The sequence below is a fragment of the Juglans regia genome, chromosome 5 (genome assembly GCF_001411555.2).
Source record: "Juglans regia cultivar Chandler chromosome 5, Walnut 2.0, whole genome shotgun sequence".
NCBI lineage: Eukaryota > Viridiplantae > Streptophyta > Magnoliopsida > Fagales > Juglandaceae > Juglans > Juglans regia.
Window position 1 is genome coordinate 4,454,542 of NC_049905.1, and position 20,118 is coordinate 4,474,659.

Sequence of the window (20,118 nt, forward strand, 5' to 3'; positions counted from 1 at the left end):
AATAAATGCTACTGGAATGTTTCAAAATCCTCCATGGATTGAAACTTTTAGTACTTCTCTTCACGAGATATATATAGATGATTGACTATTCCTTTACAATAGGTATGATTGAGATCATGGCTTCTGGCTAATGGAACTCACTGATCTCCTGCAAACGAGAAATGTTGCCAAGATATATGTACTTCTAGTATATATGAATCTTGAGGCCCATTGAAAAGAAAATTGATAAAATTCAAAACCTCTGCTTTTGTAAAGTGAGCTATTTAAATCCATCCAAAACTAAGAATACAAGATATCATTCAAAAACTTTGCTAGTACAATAAGCTAGCGTACCTAAATGCAGTGCTTCTGTGAAAAAGCTAGCTTATTCGTCAAAGCATCAATAGCTGTTAGATTTTGAAGACTATGCCATTTTGCATTATTCTTCTAAGTCTCAGAAAGATCAAGTGCATCTTGCAGCCTGATATATAAGCCTTGAAGGTTCAAGAGACTGCAAATCTTCAGCCAGTTATCCGAGGCTTTGACCTGGGCCACCTAGCATATATAGAAACATGACTTGATGTAAAATCTTCAGATATATTGGAATCCGGCCATGAGTATATATTAGTAAAGGTAGGTAAGATTACTTGTTCTGAGTGGGATTAGGACCACTGCGAGGTATTCTTCGAAGACTAGCAACCGTTGGCCGGGTTGTACCCCGGGTTTTCCTGTCCGTATGGGAATGTACAAGATCTTGAGAGGGTGAAGGCAATGTTGAAGATAAGGAAGATGGATGAATCCTGGCTTGGGCAATTGAAACTATCAATGTAATAACTGCAATCAATGATATGAAGCAGGATGTCATAGTTTTGCAGACTCAGAGGATATCTTCTTGCCAATGCTTGGGCTAATGAAGGAGTTATGGCAACTTATAATAGCAAATGAAAAGTGAGTTCCTGTTTGTCTGTGTGAGAAAGATAGAAAGAAATTGAGAGGAAGAGAGATCCCCAATATCTTTTTTCTTAATAGGAACTTGCATTCAAAACTGAGATTAGTTGCAGGTGTGTCATGTGATGGATCTTTATTTCAGCTCTAAATTCCCAGAGATTGGGTTACATTTATTTTTCTTATTAAGAGCAAGCATGTGATGATGCTCGTGATTTAGGTACAAATGGTTGGTTGGCCACTTTGGATTCTACCTGAAAACTAGTTTACAAACTTTAAAATGGCAAAATACCAAGATATGGTTAATGACACAGCCACAGGTACAGCTAAATACTTGACACAGAACACAAAAAGAAATAATAATCTGAACAGTGCAACCTGCAGATAACACAGAAGCTTTCTGTCAATTCAATTCAGTATTAAAAACTTTCTGTCATATTTGTCATTCAAATTGGTTATTATTCTGACCAAAAATAATTGTACTATTTATAGATGAGAAATAATATTTACAGTTATGAAAGGTAGTGCCGCGCACTCTTTTAAAAAAAGTGAGTAAAGATGAGACTTACATAAAAAAAAATTAATTTTTTAATAATAGATTCCATTTTTTTTTTCTAAAAAAGTGCACATAACTGTATCTAACATTACCCATTACGTATTGGCTTTAACAAACAACAGAACTTACAAAACAAATATATTGAGGCACACAGTATAATTTCTGGAATACAATCGCCTCACCAATCATTCCCCCTTAAGGTTCAGAATACAGAGTTACTAATACACAAATACATTAACCAGATGCAATCTTGAATGCTGGGAACATTATACTGTACGACATCTCCCAAGAAACAAGTTTCTCATTGAAGAGCTATTTACACTTGTGCTGTTGCTAAGTGCTCTGTATTAGTTTCCCAACTTACAATGATTCCGCGCAAACTCTATTTTGTTTTATCCCTAATTGATCTCATAAGATCAACAAAACTGGAATATTCTTCAAACTTGTGATTACTGTGTTGAAGTACATCAGTTCCTGAGGATGTAAGAAACATCCAAGCAATATTCTCAAAAACAAAGATGGAAAATTTACTAACCATACTTTATAATTCTGATCTCCAATGGGCTTTATGACAAACAATGCATGTAACCCATAAAAGAGACCAACATTTTTTCTTTACCTATAGGGCCTCCAGGCTTTTTCTCTGTATTGTGGTACCTAATCTTTTAAAGTCACAACTTGAAACTAAAATCCTAATAATTTGTTCGTGAACTCACACCTTGTTCAACGAACATATTTACTAGTTGGAGGTAAAAGCTCTTGAATCCCAACTCTCATGTGATAAAAGGTTTACACAAGTAATTTGCAGGAAAGCTCAATAGCATTCTCATTATCGCATAGCAATATAAACTACAAGGCTGTAGTTAAATAAGGAATGTACAGCTATAAAGGAATGTACAGCTATAAATGGAAACTATAACAGAGGAGCTATAAACGGAATGTACAGCTATAAACGGAAACTATAAACAGAGGATTACAATCCAAATTACGTTAGAGAGAAATCTGGGATGACCATGAATCATGGGATTGACGAGAGTGATGCGTATCATACTGATTCTCTTATATGTGAGACCCTGCTGATCCCTTCTTTAATCCACCTGATACAACAACATCCACCAAAAATGTTGCACAAACAGGCCGGTGATCAGAAAACTTGGACTCTCTACGTATGTAAGAAAGTTGCCGTATCCCAGTTCCATGCCACAGTATTCTGTCACACCTGCAATTCCAAACTGCTCAGATTTTTGCACATGATGCTTAATTATATCCCATAAACATGTTATCTTTACATACCAAGCAGGAGTTCTCCTTTTCTTTTCTGAATTTTTTGTCTCTCCAGCATAGGTGTCTGAGTTGTAGGAGTACTTGTATGTGGGTGCAAAGTAGATCTTACCCTCTTTCCATCCCTCGAATACTCGCCCTGCTTCTCTTTCAATTCTCAGCTATAAAAGTATATAAACCTCAGTGATGAGTACACCCCATAAAGCAACAAATAAAGCATGCAGCAACAGAGACAATCAAAAGTTCAGGGCAATTGTTTTCAAATCAAGTACTGGAAAAGTTTCAGGGTGTTTGAGCCAAAAACAAACCAATCAGTTCTTTGTAATTTGTTTTATCAAAAGTAAAATGAAAGATCATTTTGATTTGCATAGCATTAAGGTCATGTCATTGTTGTTCTGTAAAATGATCCTCTCCAATATTCCAACAAATGACATGTTTATTTGAGTGCTGTAATGATACATAAGAAGGCACAAATCCATGTTTGATCAAGCAAAAAGGGATATTATCAGAAAGTGATGAAATTCAGTTACCCAATTGATGAAATGCCATGAACTCACTTTTACAAGACAAAGTATCGATTGCCGCCATACTCTACATTAGCTCTTTTCAAGGGAATGGAGTATAGGCAAATAGTAATATGAACTACAAGGGGCTTTACAATTTGAAATGCACTTAAAGAAAATTTGGATTTCCATACGTTTTCAGAAATTCCAACTGAATTCTTGTTGTATTCATGGTGAAGTCAAGTACCTGATCTTTGTTAAGAAGTGCATCCCAGGCATTCTCCTCCAAGAGCTTTCTTGTGTCAGAGTAGCTCAATGCTATTCGGTAATTCAAGTCCCCTAACCAAATGACCCGACTGAAGCAGATTTCCAAGTGGTAAATAAAACAATGGGTAAGGAACCAAAATTAGTAATGGACTACAATAGGTGCACTTCTAAAGACACTTGAAACTTTCAATCAATAATTTGATAGATGCTCACTCATGTTCAACGATTTTATCTGGCACCCTACTGTGAGCCGATTTGCAAATCTTTGGAAACTGAGTATTTTTCAGTATCTCAATGACATCCATATTTCTTCTAAGCTCATCCCCCTCCTTCTCTCCAGATGCCAAGTGACAGCAGACAAGGCAAAAGCTTGTCTGATGGAATAGCATACTCAGAGAAATACACCCCTGCCATCATAGAATCAACAGTAAGATGACTTATGTAGTATGGTAAAATACGCATGTGACATTCTCAAATATATCTCAAGACACGATTTTGTCTATGCATCTGTAAAAATCATATCTACGACAATAAGTATTCACAAAACCTTGTTTCCCAGGCCCATAATTCCACGACAAAAGCAGGAGATCCTCAAGTGGCCTATATGCTGAACAAGCTCATTCCTCACCCAAACAGTCAGAAAAATTCCCACCATTTGCTTACTGGCTATTAGACTGTAGTTCATGTGGTTGGTACTCGAGGGAATGGAGAATTCCGCAATGTTAATTTCATTAGGTACATCATAATCCTCTTCTAATGAAATGTCATCTTTGCTTATATGTGATTGTTGGTAACGGAAACAGAAATCCTTACTCTGCTTCCTTTCTACATCAGGTGTACAGTTGCAAGTCTTCAGCCTCCTTCTGCTCTCCGTCCTAAAAGTCTTGCTAAGCTTTTTAAGGGAATATTTTGAGAAGAACAAGGAACCACCAAGGGAGGCCACGGGATTTAATGGTCTCAATGCCACCTGATATGATTTGTTTAGTGACTGATTGATCAAAGCTAACCATTTTGCTGCAGGCTCATTATCTTCTACGACTAGGACATTCCCAGCATTTAAAGGGACAATTTCCTGAAAACTGATGATTTGAAGAACAATCATATAACATGGCTGAACCACCATATAACATGACAGAATTTCTCCATTGAATTATGATAGATATAAAAGTCTCCAGCATATGACCACATAGTAATGATTTCTAATAACTACCAAGTAACGCTGCAAAGGTGGAACTAAAACTTCAGAATTCTTCTTCTTCTTCGTTATGTTGGTCACACCAAAATGAGTGCATACAACCATATTGAGCATTGGCAACAATATTACAGCAAACTTGTTTCAAAATCACCAAGTAAGACATTTCAAAGGATTCTACTTATGAAAGGGATTCAGATTTCTTCCCTTCTGTTGGGGGGTGGGGGTATTCTGATGGATTTTGTTTTTAGTTAAAAAAATCATATTTCAAATAAAAACATCTCAATATATTAATGCAATAATTTGGTCGAAAACAATTAAAGAGGGAAGAGAAAGAGATTTGGGGAGTGGGGGGAGGAAGAGAGAAAAGGAGAACATACCCCAAGATATATATATCTGATTGATCTGCATGAAGAATATCGTTCAGGTTAAGTCCACTGTGGGGAGATTTCCCACCTACATTCCATGTTGCTACAAAGACTCTAATTACACAATGAAAATTGAATGTAAACATTAAAATAACATAAATTAGAGCATATTCATCTGAATAGAAATCCAAAAAATAGGAAGAAAGAAACTAAAAAAGGGGGAAAACATCATCTTTTTAAGACCTAAATGTCTGAACATCTTGACCAAGAGGCATTGGATGTCCTGTGCTTGTGAAAATAGACTCTTAAGCCTCAGATTAGACCGTGCTTCTGCAAGTAGAAACTATAGAAGAAGATTAAATGACAAAAAAAGATAATTAAAATTAATAGTAGATACGATAATTTACGCAATTTGAGCCAGAGAAAAACTCTGTAAGTCTGACTGTGTAGCTGGGAAATCTATGCCATTCTCAAACTACACTTTATTGACTGACAACAGAGATTATATAAGGAGCAACTTGTATCAAAAAACAATTAATAACTGAGAGAAAGTAGAAAGAAAGATAAGGCGTGCCACTAGCTTAAGGTTCCAACATGAATATATTCTCCATTTCAGAGCAAATTGGCATGTGCTCCCCTGTTTCTGTCATTATGGTTCCCTTATCATTTAAGCTGCTTCAGTTTCCATTTCCTTCCATATTCTCGATCGGTTTTCCAAAAATAAACTACCAAAACAAAGAAATAGAATAGACAAACATCCCAAGAAAAGAATGCTCCACTCAGAGGGAAAAGAATACGTTCACTTTATAGATAAAGCAACAGGAATCTTATGCGTATAACAAAAGAAAACCAATGTCTATGTGAGAATCCTTTCTAACAAAGAGATACTTTTCACATCTACGAAGGGACATGAAAAAAATGTTTTGTTCCGTTTATTTTCTTAAACAGATATAATGATGCATCTCACTCTGTTCAAGAGGGAATACCACAGCACTCACCAGTGAAATCGAACGTGCCTTTATTCATTTCTTGTTCACTTCTCTCCCTTTTGGCAAAAACATCTCGAATGAAAGACTGGAATCACAGGTGTCAGGGTCAACAATGGGTGAGAATATTGCATTTTGAGTAACAAGATATGAGAGATAAATGCACGAAATGTTGCCTGCCCATTCATCATTCATTTTCCTCCAATCCACGATGAAGAAGAACCATAAACCAACAAGAAGTCCGAAAATATGTATGAGGAAATTTTAAAAAGGAAAAGAACAAAACCTTCTTTTTCCTCTCTTGTCATTAGAGTCATTTCTGAAATGGGATCAATCTTCACGGACAAAGCCAGAGGTATACAGCAAAACCATGCAATTTTTCAGACTTACAACATTAGAAAATACAATAAATAAATCTATGATAATTTATTGAAAAATAAATTTGACTAAGCATCAGAGACAAACCATCCCCACCTACTCCTTTTGAAAAAGAATGTCAATTTCATATTCAAAGACAAAAGTTGAAACAGGCAGTGAATTAAAACGAAATTAACAGGAAAGAATAGACATTATGAAGCCAAGAAACCAATGTGCTGAAAACTACAAGAAGATTCAAAGAACGACACATGGACCTACAAAAACAATCAGAAATTTCCAGAAAATTAGCTTGCACATTCTCGTTATTGCACTCATGAATAGGAGAGCAAGGTTGGCCAGGAGGCCATACAGAATTTCAAGAATAAAAGAAGAGGGTGGCAACCCTCGAAAGAAGTTGACTGCCCAGATGGGTTTTCCCAAAAAAGTCAACTGACAAGGCAAGCAATTCGTACCTTATGATATTGCAGACTGTAATGTGCTAGTTTCCTGGAAGTATACATTGAAAGTTTCGGTTGGAAGTAGACAAGCAAAGAGAAAAGAAGCTGAATCTTCGATGATCTAGAACTGAAAGTCTGTCTGATAGTGACAATGAACCGAATGGATGAAAGTTTCCAAAACGAGGCTGTAAAGTGTAAACTGTTTACGTGCAAAGAGAGGAAAAGAGAATTAAGGAACAGTTAAGAGTGGGGATAGAATCATAGAACATGCCCATTGAAAGTCCCAACTCTTTTAGGGAAACGTTTTGATTGGTCATTATGTACTTTGTTTCTTATCCACATAAAAAGTCAGAAGAGGAAATAATGCTGAAGCATCGCCCCTCTTATTTTGTGGCATCAACGTCACCCATGAATTTAAATTGCATCTACATCATTGCATATTGAAACATTTAAATTAAGGGATATGATGTGCATCAGCTGGAAGCCGCAGTAAACCCTTCATAAATTTATTTTTTTATTATTATTTTTTTTTCACCCAGCACGTTAGGTGTGCTGGAACTTCTTCACACAGTAGTGTGCGAAGAAGATTTATTCTTAAATTAAAAGAAAAAACATGGGCGGCTACCCACCCCTTAGGGAGCCACATGTGGGGTGCTTTGTGGCCACTCCGAATCATCTTATTATGATCTTAAGGGTTAAAGGTTTAACCAAATTAGTATCCAACAGTCTTAAGACTTTTGGATTAATCGTTACATCTTTAACAATTTATATCAGAGCAGGGATCATGTCATGGGTTCAAGTCATGAAGAGGACGACTTATAGGCTGGATTAAAATGTCTTACTACTTTGTATGAGCATAGTGTTAAATTATTGAATACTGATAGATGAATAAAGCCGCCAAAAGAGAAATGGCTACCACCGGATCAGTGTCGATAGAGTGGGCCGCCGTGGACGTTAGATTCGAAACCGTGGTGGAATGTTACAATCTCGAGGGTTAAACATTTAACCAAATTAGTATCCAACAGCCTTAAAATTTTGAAATCAATGGTTGAATCTTTAACACACCTTTATAGACGGTCGAAAGGCCGAACCATCCCTTAGAGTGGGCAAATCTATAGTAGATCTTTGGCTGCTCGGCACTGGGGTGGACTTTTGGATGCTTGGGATTAGGGTGGTCGGATCCACCTCGGAATTCATGGATTATTGAAGATGAAACTTCATTGCTCAATAAAAGAACAAATAGTACTTAAATCTAGATATTGTACCTAAGGAAGGACCCTAAACCAACTAGACTATATTGAATTGTTTCATATTTCTTGTTCCGATCTTTTGTTCGACTTTTGAAATTCTTGCTAATATTCCGTTCAAAGAGAAAGAAGAAGAAGAAAAGGAAACAAAGAAGCATCTGCATAAACAACATTATCTTGTGCCTTTATCTCCATCCCATTAGTTAAAGCCATTTTTTTTTCAAGTGGCAAAACTTAGATTCGATATACATTTAGAAAATGACCACTTGACCTATCAGAGGCCCGTAAGATATTTGCTTTTGTATATTTCTAAGTTTTCAAAACATAAGATAGTCTAGTCAACCGGCAGGACATTAAATTTCTCATCCCATCTCATATAATTATTATAATTTTTTTAAATTTTTATACAAAATAAAATAAACAATTCAACTTTTTCAAATCTCAAGATAAAAATAACATTAAAAAATATATTATAACAATATTTTATTCAACTTTCAACTTTTATCTCATCTCATCTCATCTACGAAAACAAACGAGACCTTAAATGATGTAAAAATTGTAGAAATAATCTCAAATGTCTATTTTTCTCCTACATTTCAAGTCCTAAAATTGTCATCCTAATCCGAACCAGATCCTTTCCTTGGGATAGCTAAAAGGTTTGGATCCACAAGCAACTCAAGACACAGATGCAGCATCTGATTGTCAATGGTTAGGCCACTCATCATGCATGGCTTGCCTTTTTTTGGTTCAAGGTGTACCTCTACATTTTTCTACAACCAAAGTAAATATAAGCTGTCAAATTGAAATGAATTTCGATTCACAGCACTAATTTAAACTCAATTTAAGCTCCTTCATAAGGATTCACCAATCATACAATAAGATACATATCTACTTGATGAACACTAGGATGAGGAAATAGTGAAATCTAAACACAGATAATTAAGGTCCATATCTACCTTTTTTTTTCACTAAGCAGAAATTTATATCTAGCAACTAGAAAGTTAGAAGTTTCAACACTAAATCTAAGTAAAGAATATGGGAAGTAGAAACAACAATTACAACAAGAGTGACATAGATGCCAAAATCGTTAGCTGCATCAAGACTACATTGCCATTGTATAAAGAGAGTTGGGCTCCCGACCATGCACTCGGAAGCGGTAAATGCAAGTATGGGAAGGGCTTCCATGGTTGGATGTGAAGTCCAGCCTGACCGTGTCGACAATGCCAGAGCTTTCTGAGTTCAACACATTGAAGGTTTGAGCATTGCTCTTCTCAAGGTCATAAGTAAACTCTGCTAAAGGAAACATCTTCTCAGTATCAACCGACTCAACTGGGTTCTGCCCTTGCAGCCATCCAGAGACCCTGCAGTCCTTGGGAGCACTGGATCTGTCATATGCAACACTCTGTTCGGCGAGAAAATTCAAGTAAATCCATTTATTAGCACAAGCAGAAACAGGTCAAGATAGAGTGAACGGTAATAACTACAGATGGTACTGCAATTTATTGACAAGTTAATGAGGATGTAGATGAGTTGCAGAGAGAAAAGACAGGCAACTTCACAAGGATGTCTATACATATGAAGAGTTGGAGGAAAACTTTGTCCTTGAAAACACATAAAGCGGAGCCTTAAGACTCAAAAGTGCAAGAACCTCAGAAAATATAGCTTTTAACATTCCACTGGCTTTGCCCTCCTCCTCAACTAAAATCAAACAAAACCACACAAACTCATGATAAAAAAAAATAAAAATAAAAAGTTCTTTCCGCATGAAAATATTACCACTCCCGTGCAATCTGCTATCTTCTCCATCTCACCAAGAACTCTCACCCTTCTATACATAACTCAATCAACACAACCCCTTAAATATGAAGCAGAAGCACCATAGATCTCTTGCTACTTCACAATGAAAAAGAAGATAATAAATGGCACCATTCTTCTTACACATACAGCACCAATTCACCGCTCCACTTCCACAGATTGTGCTTTCTTCAACTTGCTTGGCCTTCCTTGTCTTAAATTAAACAGAACCACACAAACTCATGACAAAAAAGCTCCTTTCACATGAACCATTCTTAACCGTCAACTCTGGCACAAGAACTTTTCCACATGCGAATAAACCACGGAAATTCAGGAAATAAAAAGTTCACAAGTAGATACATTGCTGGATTTTAAAAAAAAATAAAAATTAAGTGCACCATATCAATCTAACCAGGAGACCTATACAATACAACCATTATTACATCATGGAAGTTTAAGTACCATATTAATCCAGAATTCAACAGGCATTGTATTTGCCTCAACAAAATTATTAAAACTACAAGAAAACAATGAAGATTGTATGAACAAAGCTGGGAAGACTACAATAAAGTTAAAAGATTGGCCACTCTTCAAAAACTAATACATCCCACCCTTGTATATAAATATAAGTACATTTTAAAGGCAACACACACACATGTCGTTACCTCACCTTCCACTACATTCTTGCAAGATGAAAAGGTGCCATTTGAGCTAGAGCTCATTGGCATCTTCCCATCTTTACATTAAGCTTCCTTGCATTTATAACACTACAAAATCTAGAATTTCACTTCTCCAAAAAATAAATGTAGAATTTCATTTCGTCTAAAAAGTCAAAATACTTCAGCTCAAGCTTCCGAGTAGGTGTTTCTACTCTCACAAGTTGTGTATTTAAAAAGTTGTCACAAGTTCCCAAAATTACCATTAGTTGTTTTTCCCAATAAATCAAGGAGGTATTCTTCCCAAGCCAATTTCACGTTCAAAAAAGTCCAGGTTTCATAGTGAGTTCGCGCAGGTTGTGAATATGTGGAATTTGCAGTGTGAAACCTCAAATTGAACCTCTCAGATATTCAAACGATCCAAAAGCATAAAATCTATATTGAATAAGCAATATCACCTTAGCAACATGCTCCAAAGTTACAGCCTCAGGGACAATAGCCGTGCGCAGCCTAATCTGTACAAACCCACTGCCCGAGCTCAACGCCAAACACTGGCCGGGCTCCCCGAAACTGGGTCTCAACATCTTATCAGCATGAACCGCATTTCTGCCGCCCAACGAGAACCAGTTGCTCGCCTTTCCCGCCGAATACGCCGCCGAGTGCTTCACAACCATCGCCCCGCCACTTGCTAGGGCGTAATCCACACGGCCGAGTCCATCTGCCGCGTGCTTCTCTATCTCCCTCTCAATCATCTCCCTCGCGTACGCTCTAATCTCGTCCAAATTCCCACGTCCATCTCCACGTTCTTTCCTCCTAGATTTTTTCAAATCCTCATATATCCTATCAAATTCCTCCTTCGATAACCATTCTACTTCTTTCAATTCGCCTAAGGACCTCTCCAATCCCTCGCTCTTGGTTTCCAATCTCCTCAACTCGCTCTTGGTTTCCCTCCTCAACCCTCCGATTTCGTTCTCAATCTTGCGGTCCACGACCTCAACTTGTATCTGGATCATCTTGGCGGTGGTCTTCATAAAGGCCTCCACTTCCGCAATCCGTCCCTCGAGTTCGGAAAATCCCATCTCTGTCCCGGCGACGGAATCCCTGGGCTTTACAGCGAGTCTACGAATCACTTGAACCAAGCCGGCGAGAACAACAAGTAGGATAAAATTCTTGGCGAAGACTCTGAAAACAGTGACCCAGCGATGTTGCTCCGGCCTGTGAGGGAGCACCTTGCGAGCGCGGCGAAGCGGTGCGCTGTTGTTGTCATTTCCCAGGGATGTTTTCACCTGCAGCTCCAAGTTCCTTGACGGTCTCTCCCCGCGAATTGAGTGGTGGCTCAGGTCCTTTCCATTTCCAGCGGCCAAGTCGTCGCCTCCGGCGGCACCCTTGGGACTCGGTTGGGTCGCGGCCGCATCGTTGACGGCGAGCAACTCGATTCTGGTAGTCTTCTTCTCGGTGGCAACCACGGGTCGGCGCCGAGCAGTCGGGTTCGCCGTGATGGATACGGTGGAAGTCGACATTCGGTTGTCAAAACTACGGAAATCTCGAAATCCTATTACTCAGATGAAAGAGGGAAAAAGATGTAAAATCTTTGGTTTTATATATATAACCGGCGCGACCTTTGGAGCGCTTCAGCCATTTGAAATCTGAAAACGTAGCCACCGTACGTAGGTGAGGTGAGGTGAGGTGCGGTGCGGCGAGTGGGGAACCAGACCGGACGTCGCAACCGTTCGGATTTTAGTAATGGAGTACGAAAATGTCGTGTAATATATTTTTAAATAGTGTGATTTATTATTAATAGATTAATTTATTTATATAAATTCTGTAAATATATATTTTTAAAATTATTAGATAATATTTATATATTTCACAACTATAAATATAATTTTTCTTTACTAAATTTATTGACTGTAAAAGGATCCAATATCCTTACTTGGAAATTGGAATACTTTCATCTAAGCTTTATTTGTTAAGCAGATAAGTTGAGATAGTAAATTTAATTTTAAATAAAATATTATTAAAATATAATTTTTATTTTAAAATTTAAAAAAATAAAATTATTTATTATATTTTATGTATAAGTTTAAAAAAATATAATAATTAAATAAAATAAAATGAGATGATTTAGTATAATTAATGTGAAAAATTTTTACATCAACAATCTGCTGGCTGTATAAAAAATAAGATTTTTAAATGTATTTTTTTATATAAATTTTAGATTTTTTTTTTTTTAAATGGAGTGTATTCCATACTCTTACAAATCATATTTCTAAAAAATTATAATTTTTCTTAATGACTGGACTATAAGTACCCATAAATGATTTTTTTAATGAAAATGAATGCTAAACATAATACTAAGGTGCATAAGCCCATTCTCCGTTTTTTTTTTTTTAAATAAATAGATTTATTATTAAAAAATAAATGTAGTAAACTTATACTATGACTATAAATAGCATATCTATTTTTTGTAAGTACAGCTTCAACATTTATAACTGATATAACGGGGATGGACATAAGTTCCTACTTAACTCCCTTCATTGCATCCTTAATGGATTTAGCTTTGCATTTGTTAGATTTAGGTTGTGTTTGATTGATGAGTGAGTTTAATTTATTCTAAATTAATTATTAGTGAGACTCATTATTTTTTTAACTTTTCATAAAAAATATTAAATTCATCTCAATTTATTTTATATATTCAAATACACATCTCAAGATTTTTAACCTATTTATATTTAAATATATCTTAATGAGATTCATAAAATACTATTATTTACAGATCAATTCAAATTATCTAAAATAATCACCTCAACATCCAATCGCAGACTTAAATACAGAATCAATTCTTCAAAATTGTATTATATAATACTTAGTGGCTTAATCTGATTTAGAATATAAATTATAAATTTTAAGTCTTATAAATTAAATCTTACAAATTAAATGATATGGATAGCACACTCTACACACTGATTTAAGAATAAAATTATTTAAAAGTAGCACATCAATCCACTTTATTAAAAATACTACAAAATATAAATATGGTTTAAAAATAATTATTAAAAAATGCTCGAAAGAGTTTTTTATTTTTTTATTTTTTATTTTACAGAATACTCAAAAAGAGTTAAAAAAAAAAGAATTAAGAGAGATGCAAATATGCAATAAGAAATTTGTTTACAAAGTGTCAAAAACTATTTTTATGTTTTATTATTATTTCTTTACGTTGATTTGACATTTTTTTTAAATTACATCACAATTACATCACAAATATGCAATATATTTTTGCTATCTTCTCGTAACCTTACGTCACAATTTCACATCCTTCCAACTTTGACCATCTCCTCACCCTTTTACGAGAGAGAAAGAGCAAAGGAAGAGTGTGCTTGAGTCATGTGATTGTTAAGTCCCCATGGACGAACCGACGTGGATGCCCACGTAGGTTTAGGTTGCGTTTAGATGTTGAAGTGAGTTGAGTTGAGATAATAAAATATTGTTAGAATATTATTTATTATTATTATTATTATTTTAGAATTTGAAAAAGTTGAATTGTTTATTATATTTTATGTTGAAATTTAAAAAAATTGTAATGATAAGTTGAGATGAGTTGAGAGGAGTTGTGATTCCAAACGAAGCCTTAATGAAACGGACCATTTAGGACAAGTTTCTTTCCTTGCCCTTAATGAAATTGAACAAAAATGTATGGACCGTGCTTGCTTAATTTATGATTGTAAATAATATTTTTTGGGTAGGAGTTTCGGTCTGATCGGACGATGAAACTCAATAAATAATATATAATATATTTATTATTATTAAATGATAAATATGTATTTAATAAATAATTATTTAATAATAATAAATGTGTTACATCTTATTTAATAAAATAATAATAAGACGATGATATGTTTTTTAAAAAAAATTTAAAAATAAAAAACAATCGCTGATGTGGCAATGCCACTTCAACAGAGTATACGACGCCTCCGTGAGCGGGCTATATGTAACGAAATGAAATGCTAATATACTTGCATAGAAATTAGTATCGAAAACAATCGTACAAGTGATTTTTTTTTTAATTTTTAAATGTATTAAATAACATATAAATATAATATAAAGATATTAGTACTTTTTTTTTTTTTGTAAAAATAAAAAAGAAAAAAGAAAAGAAAAACAAGGCATACTTATCGTCATGTGTGCCATATTTTTCTTTGTAATTAGACCAGACAAGTCGGAGAGTTCATGATTATCGCATGAGGCGACCCACATGTTAGCATTTCTTAATTTATTCACATCGGAAACTAAAAACAAAATTAAAAAGAGCCAATTAGCGTTGTTTTTCCTAAGAACTATAAATAAATTTTGGAACTTTTTGATTTTTGATTTTTTTTTTTTTCTGTCTCTCTCTTTTGCGTCTTGCCTCGCCCGCACACAGAGACACCCCACCTGGGATTGTCCCTCTGCAAGCAAAGACATTGTACGAACATGTTAATATTTTTGATGTACACGCCGGTGATGATTTCCTTTCCACCCGAACCAAAGTGACTACAAAAGTCTCAGGCCCCCAAAAGTCCCTTTCCATCTTCTCAATCTTTCCTCCAGAGCACAGATTCAGATCAAGTAAGTGAGACACTACTGTCTGTCTCATTTTTCTTTTCTTTCCTCGACCATCACTGTTTGTTCCTTGTTCTACGTCTCGCTTTTACATCTGGGGACCACTCGAGGGGTTTATGATCTGGTTCTTTCTTTTCTTTTCTTTTTTCTTTTTATTTTTTGAGTTTTTTGGGCTTTCAATAAGAACACCGATGCTCTTGCATGCAGGCCCTTTCTTTTCTTTTTTTATTTTTTCTCATTTTTATTACGTTCTGGGGTTCCGGTGATGTAATGCCACGATCTTGTTTGGGTTACTGTGTTATTCTAAATAAAATTGGTATCTTTTGTGTTTTTTTTTAATCTTAAGCAAATGAAGCTGGTAATTTTAATGGGAGCAAACTGTGGGTGAATCTTTCTGGGTTTGAGTTGTTTGGTTTAGGGAATTGGTCTATGGGGGCTAGAGCTTTGCCCCTTCCTGGTGCATGCAGTAGATTTGTTCACCTTTCGTTCTGAAAATGAGTACAGGTAAGGGGATTCATTGTCCGTGGCTCGTCTGGATATATTTCTCTTTTTAATACTTCTATTTTTTAAAGGCTCATGGTTTCTGGTGTGATTTTCAATATAGCTTTTAAGAGGATATTTTCTAACTCTTTAACCTTCAAGGGATGGGAAATTCTAGTTTGAATGGGCATTTTCTAGTTTTTTCCCTTTTAATAGGTTTAGAGTTTAAAAAATTATTGGGTGAAATGGAGGTTATAGCTCTGCTCTGTGCACGCCTACATGTGCCTTTCTGCACGAAGTACATCATAGGTTTCTACCTAAAAGAAGTTTGAATAAAGATTTTCTGACCGTTATTTTCTTAATTTTTTTTTATTATATATGAAGTGCGAGTTTTGCATGCGATCTAGTTATTTGAAAGTATTTTTGAATCTGAACTCCCAAGATTTTTGATGATATGCTGGAAGGTCTGAACTTTTGATCTGGGATTTTCAGGTGTTTGATTGATGGGAAGATATTGAAGATTTGGTTCAGCAGCATTTAGGGCTAAGTTTTAGAGTCTTTATATTGGAATGATTAAATTAACATAGGGTTAGATGAATGGGGATCGAGACAATGGGGTCTCAAGGTGTAGGCAATAGCAATGGAAAACAGTCGCAATTACAGCCATTGGCGCGGCAAAACTCAATGTACAGTCTTACACTTGATGAGGTTCAAAATCAGTTAGGTGACTTGGGGAAGCCACTTAGCAGTATGAACCTCGATGAGCTTCTAAAAAATGTTTGGACTGCCGAGGTGCACCAGTCCACAGGTATGGACATTGAGGGCACAGCACAGGCCAGTCAAACTGCCCTGCAGCGTCAGGCTAGCCTATCATTAACTAGTGCACTGAGCAAGAAGACGGTGGATGAGGTTTGGAGAGATATTCAGCAAAGCAAAAATAGTGAGGAAAAGAAGTCTCGGGAACGGCAGCCTACTTTGGGAGAGATGACTTTGGAGGATTTCTTGGTGAAGGCAGGAATTGTGGCTGAAACATCTACAGAGAAATCCAGTGCTGGTCCTGTTGGTGTTGATCAGAACACAGCCTTGCAGTTTCCACAGCAAGGTCAGTGGATGCAGTATCAACCACAACAATATCAGCAACCACAACAAAGCATGATGGGGGTTTATATGCCTGGCCAGCCTATACCACAGCCACTGCACATGGGGGCTGGTGCTGTGATGGATGTTCCATATCCGGAGAATCAGGTAGCATTAACTTCACCATTGATGGGAAACTTGTCAGACACACAAATGCCTGGGAGGAAAAGAGGTGTCCCAGAAGACATGATTGAGAAGACTGTTGAGAGGAGGCAAAAGAGGATGATCAAGAACCGTGAATCTGCTGCTCGTTCACGAGCAAGGAAGCAGGTTGGCTTTCAAAAGTATTGGTCATTACAAATTCCTTGCAATGTTTCTTGGCCCCTTTCACTTGTCATGTTGATTTTCCAATGACATGAAAGATATCAATTTGTTAGGCTTACACTAATGAACTGGAGAACAAAGTTTCACGTCTGGAAGAGGAAAACGAAAGGCTCCGGAAACGGAAGGTTAGGTTCTTCATTTAAGATATTGAAAAATTGCTTGGGTTTATTTTCTTTAATACCTTACAGTCTCATAAGAATAATGGTAATGTGTTTCTTTTCTACTGATTATATAAAGAAAAATGTGGCCTTTTGAGGCATGGATGGCTGTTATGGGGTATGGGCATCTTGATGCATGTTAACATGGCAACTCTCTCTCTCTTTCTCTCTCAGTGTCTTAACATGAACATTTTTAAAAGAATAATATACATTATGGTTGGGATGTGGTAATAAAAAAATACTTTCATAAGGTAAACTTTCTATTATGCTGTTAAATATGATGTTATTAGTCGGTAATAGGTACTTATTGTAACTATTACTGAATATTAGTCAGAAATATTCCATTAACCCCTCATGTTTTCTGTTATACATACGAACTAGTTTAATATTGGATTCATTGATTGAATGCCCTATACATACTGGAAAGCATCATATCTTATTTGGGTTTATGTGTTGCTAAGTCATAGACCATCATTCTAGCAGTTCCTCTTTTAATTCCTTGTCCTGAAGATGAAAAATGGCATGCATTATTTTTCAAGACAAGATTGGCATATTTTCCTTTATCAGATTATAATTTTTTTCTCGATAAAAAAAGGTTATAATTTTTTCATCTACATGGCTGTCATCAGACACCCCCACAGTGGCATTATTTCTGGAACTATATTGAGGCTGGAGGCTTAATAACTATCTTTTGAAACTTGGTGGATGGTTTTTTGAACACCAATCGCTTGGTGCATATGATAAATTTCATTTTGAGCATTGGAGGATTCATTGAACTAATTGCAAGTGGCTGGAAATTTTAGCGAAGTGTCTTTGGAAAAAACAGGGGCTTATGGCCCCTTAAAACAAGTGGTGCAGGGTATGGTCATGGGATCAATCTTGTAGTGTTGGCGAGTTAGTAGCTCAATTTTGTAAGATTTATGGCATACACTTGATTTGTCATTTATGAGGTGGATGAGAAAAGAAAAATAACACTGTTCTCTCTAAAGACTCACTTTCTCTAGCATGCACAAGGAATAAATTTGGAGCTGGGAAAAAACTAATGAAGAAGGATTTTCCTTTCTTTTTTTTTTTTTAATTTATTTCCCCTGAATGATACTTCCCCCCGGGCATCCCTTTTTTTTATCCTTCTTCTTTTGTTGTATGGGGGAAAGGATAGTAATGAGGAGAAGGTTCTTTCTTTTCTATCCTCTCTACCTTCCATCTCTGTCTTTCAAAATTCAATTTCACATTATATCTTTTTCTACCTCATCTTTTTAATCTCATTCTTGACTTTCCTTATTTCTTTTTCTTTGATTTCTTTTTAGCAGAAACAAAATCTAATTGTTCCCTTACATGATTCTTCATGTAATTGGTGCCTTTAATCTAAGAATTTCTTAATACAGGGGAGACCTCCTCTCTCTCTCTCCAAAAAATGAAAAAGAAAAAAATTGTTGGAAGATACATTTCCTTTCTCTATTTAGGTGCATCTCTTCTATAGTTTTTGTTTACTGGAGCCACAAAAAATTCTCAAATGAAAACTTCTCATTGAGCAGATGTTTTTTATACACATGTTTTATTACGTCGACTTGGCACATTAGGCACATGCTGTGTCTTGGTTTAGTGCCTTTTTAATTTCTGTATATTCTTTATTCCTTCATCAAATATTTAGTTGTGTATGTGATATTTTTATAATTGATTTTTTTTTTAAACAAATAACAAGGCATAACCCAAGTACACTAGAAGTATACAATTGAGAACACCAGGTTACAAATTAGGAACTAGAGATAGATATAAGAAAATCATGAAAGCTGGCGAATTGGTGGATTGTTTATGATTACATTGTGAGGTGACTAGGACATTATGGTATGAAGTGCGGAATGGCTTGGGTGATGCCTAGAAGGGTGGTGGATCTTTTTACTTGCTGGAGAGGTTTAAGGGGTAATTTGCAAATTGCTGCCGTTCGGAATATGATCCCTCTCTGCCTTGTGTGGTGTATTTGGGTCGAAAGGAATGGTCGATGCTTTGAAAATAAGGAACGCTCGGTGGATGAACTTAGACGTTTTTTCTTTAATACCTTGTTTCAGTGGGCTTCAGCTATTGGGTTTAATGGAACTAGTGTCCATGGTTTTCTTATTTCTTTCTCTAGTTCCTAACCTGTAAATAGGTTCAGGTTTTGTATACTCACTGTGTACTTGGCTTTGCCTTGTTACTTGTTTCAATCAAATTTTCTTATTCGCCAAACAAAAAAAAGAAAATCATGATAGCGAGCCCCAAAGAAGTGTGTATATTAAACTTAGCTCTTTGTCTTTTAGGAGCTGGAGAAAATGTTGCCATCTGCACCACCTCCGGAGCCAAAGTATCGGCTTCGCAGAACATCTTCAGCCCCATTCTGACATTGTATTCGTACTTGGAAGCTTTGTAGACATGATGCTTCTTGGGATGCTCCTTTTACACTGTAAGGTGGGGATGTAGGCACTCACTCTACTGATCTCTCTCCGAAAGAATTGGCTGTTGCGTCGCCGTGGACGGTTTACTTCTCCCTATTATGCGATGATGCTTGTATTTGGTTCTCTGTGAAATCATAATTTTCATCACACCCCTTGTACCATTTCACTAATGAATTTTTACAGATGTTTGGTATATAGCCTCTTTCTTCCGGTTGCCATTTTTTTTTTTTCAGTTTTTTTTTTTCTAATTTAATAGAGTTCTCTTTTATTTGACTTTTTGATGGGAAATGAGTTTTTAATAGTTTGGGAAGTAATTGTTGACATTGCTAATTTGGAAATTATTGCAAATTGTTTGGTAAATTGAGAGGATTGTGTATTTTGTCCGCAATATATCATTTTATT

At 35.9% G+C, this 20,118-nt stretch overlaps 3 protein-coding genes across 9 annotated transcripts; 1 reads left to right on the forward strand and 2 right to left on the reverse strand.

Moving 5' to 3' along the window:
- Positions 1-1,643: 1,643 nt before the first annotated feature.
- On the reverse strand, positions 1,644-7,162 carry LOC109015487 (type I inositol polyphosphate 5-phosphatase 10-like). Of its 6 annotated transcripts, none has more exons than XM_035690265.1 (11): positions 6,908-7,162; positions 6,364-6,412; positions 6,090-6,165; positions 5,335-5,434; positions 5,104-5,205; positions 4,079-4,610; positions 3,745-3,938; positions 3,512-3,620; positions 2,774-2,922; positions 2,546-2,699; positions 1,644-2,257 (listed from the first exon to the last, which is right to left on the reverse strand). In XM_035690265.1, exons 4-11 carry the CDS (start codon positions 5,364-5,366, stop codon positions 2,204-2,206), a joined length of 1,326 nt encoding a protein of 441 aa, XP_035546158.1. In that variant the 5' UTR covers positions 5,367-5,434; positions 6,090-6,165; positions 6,364-6,412; positions 6,908-7,162; the 3' UTR covers positions 1,644-2,203. The 6 variants fall into 6 exon arrangements, with proteins under 6 accessions (XP_035546158.1, XP_035546159.1, XP_018853507.1 ...); XM_035690266.1 differs by lacking the exon at positions 6,908-7,162 and adding an exon at positions 6,710-6,889; XM_018997962.2 differs by lacking the exon at positions 6,364-6,412.
- A 1,803-nt stretch (positions 7,163-8,965) lies between these two features.
- LOC109007262 (SUN domain-containing protein 1-like) lies at positions 8,966-12,357 on the reverse strand. Its single transcript, XM_018986866.2, has 2 exons — positions 11,048-12,357; positions 8,966-9,541 (listed from the first exon to the last, which is right to left on the reverse strand). Exons 1-2 carry the CDS (start codon positions 12,107-12,109, stop codon positions 9,242-9,244), a joined length of 1,362 nt encoding a protein of 453 aa, XP_018842411.2. The 5' UTR covers positions 12,110-12,357; the 3' UTR covers positions 8,966-9,241.
- A 2,602-nt stretch (positions 12,358-14,959) lies between these two features.
- LOC109007259 (ABSCISIC ACID-INSENSITIVE 5-like protein 2) lies at positions 14,960-20,071 on the forward strand. Of its 2 annotated transcripts, none has more exons than XM_035690268.1 (4): positions 14,960-15,194; positions 16,161-17,075; positions 17,183-17,254; positions 19,582-20,071. In XM_035690268.1, exons 2-4 carry the CDS (start codon positions 16,266-16,268, stop codon positions 19,660-19,662), a joined length of 963 nt encoding a protein of 320 aa, XP_035546161.1. In that variant the 5' UTR covers positions 14,960-15,194; positions 16,161-16,265; the 3' UTR covers positions 19,663-20,071. The 2 variants fall into 2 exon arrangements, with proteins under 2 accessions (XP_035546161.1, XP_018842402.1); XM_018986857.2 differs by lacking the exon at positions 14,960-15,194 and adding an exon at positions 15,348-15,692.
- The last annotated feature ends 47 nt before the right edge of the window (positions 20,072-20,118 follow it).

Bases quoted from the DNA above. Each gene is read 5' to 3' on its own strand.
- LOC109015487 (XM_018997962.2), bottom strand. From the start codon at position 5,366: ATGCCTCTTGGTCAAGATGTTCAGACATTTAG. The intron at 4,611-5,103 runs GTATGTTCTCCT...TCAAATCATCAG, and splicing joins TCAGATATATATATCTTGGG to TTTTCAGGAAATTGTCCCTT. The intron at 2,258-2,545 runs ATATAAGAGAAT...ACCTTTTATCAC, and splicing joins AGGGATCAGCAGGGTCTCAC to ATGAGAGTTGGGATTCAAGA.
- LOC109007262 (XM_018986866.2), bottom strand. From the start codon at position 12,109: ATGTCGACTTCCACCGTATCCATCACGGCGAACCCGACTGCTCGGCGC. The intron at 9,542-11,047 runs GTGATATTGCTT...CTCGCCGAACAG, and splicing joins CTTTGGAGCATGTTGCTAAG to AGTGTTGCATATGACAGATC.
- LOC109007259 (XM_035690268.1), top strand. From the start codon at position 16,266: ATGGGGATCGAGACAATGGGGTCTCAAGGTGTAGGCAATAGCAATGGA. The intron at 17,076-17,182 runs GTTGGCTTTCAA...TCAATTTGTTAG, and splicing joins GTTCACGAGCAAGGAAGCAG to GCTTACACTAATGAACTGGA. The intron at 17,255-19,581 runs GTTAGGTTCTTC...TTTGTCTTTTAG, and splicing joins AAAGGCTCCGGAAACGGAAG to GAGCTGGAGAAAATGTTGCC.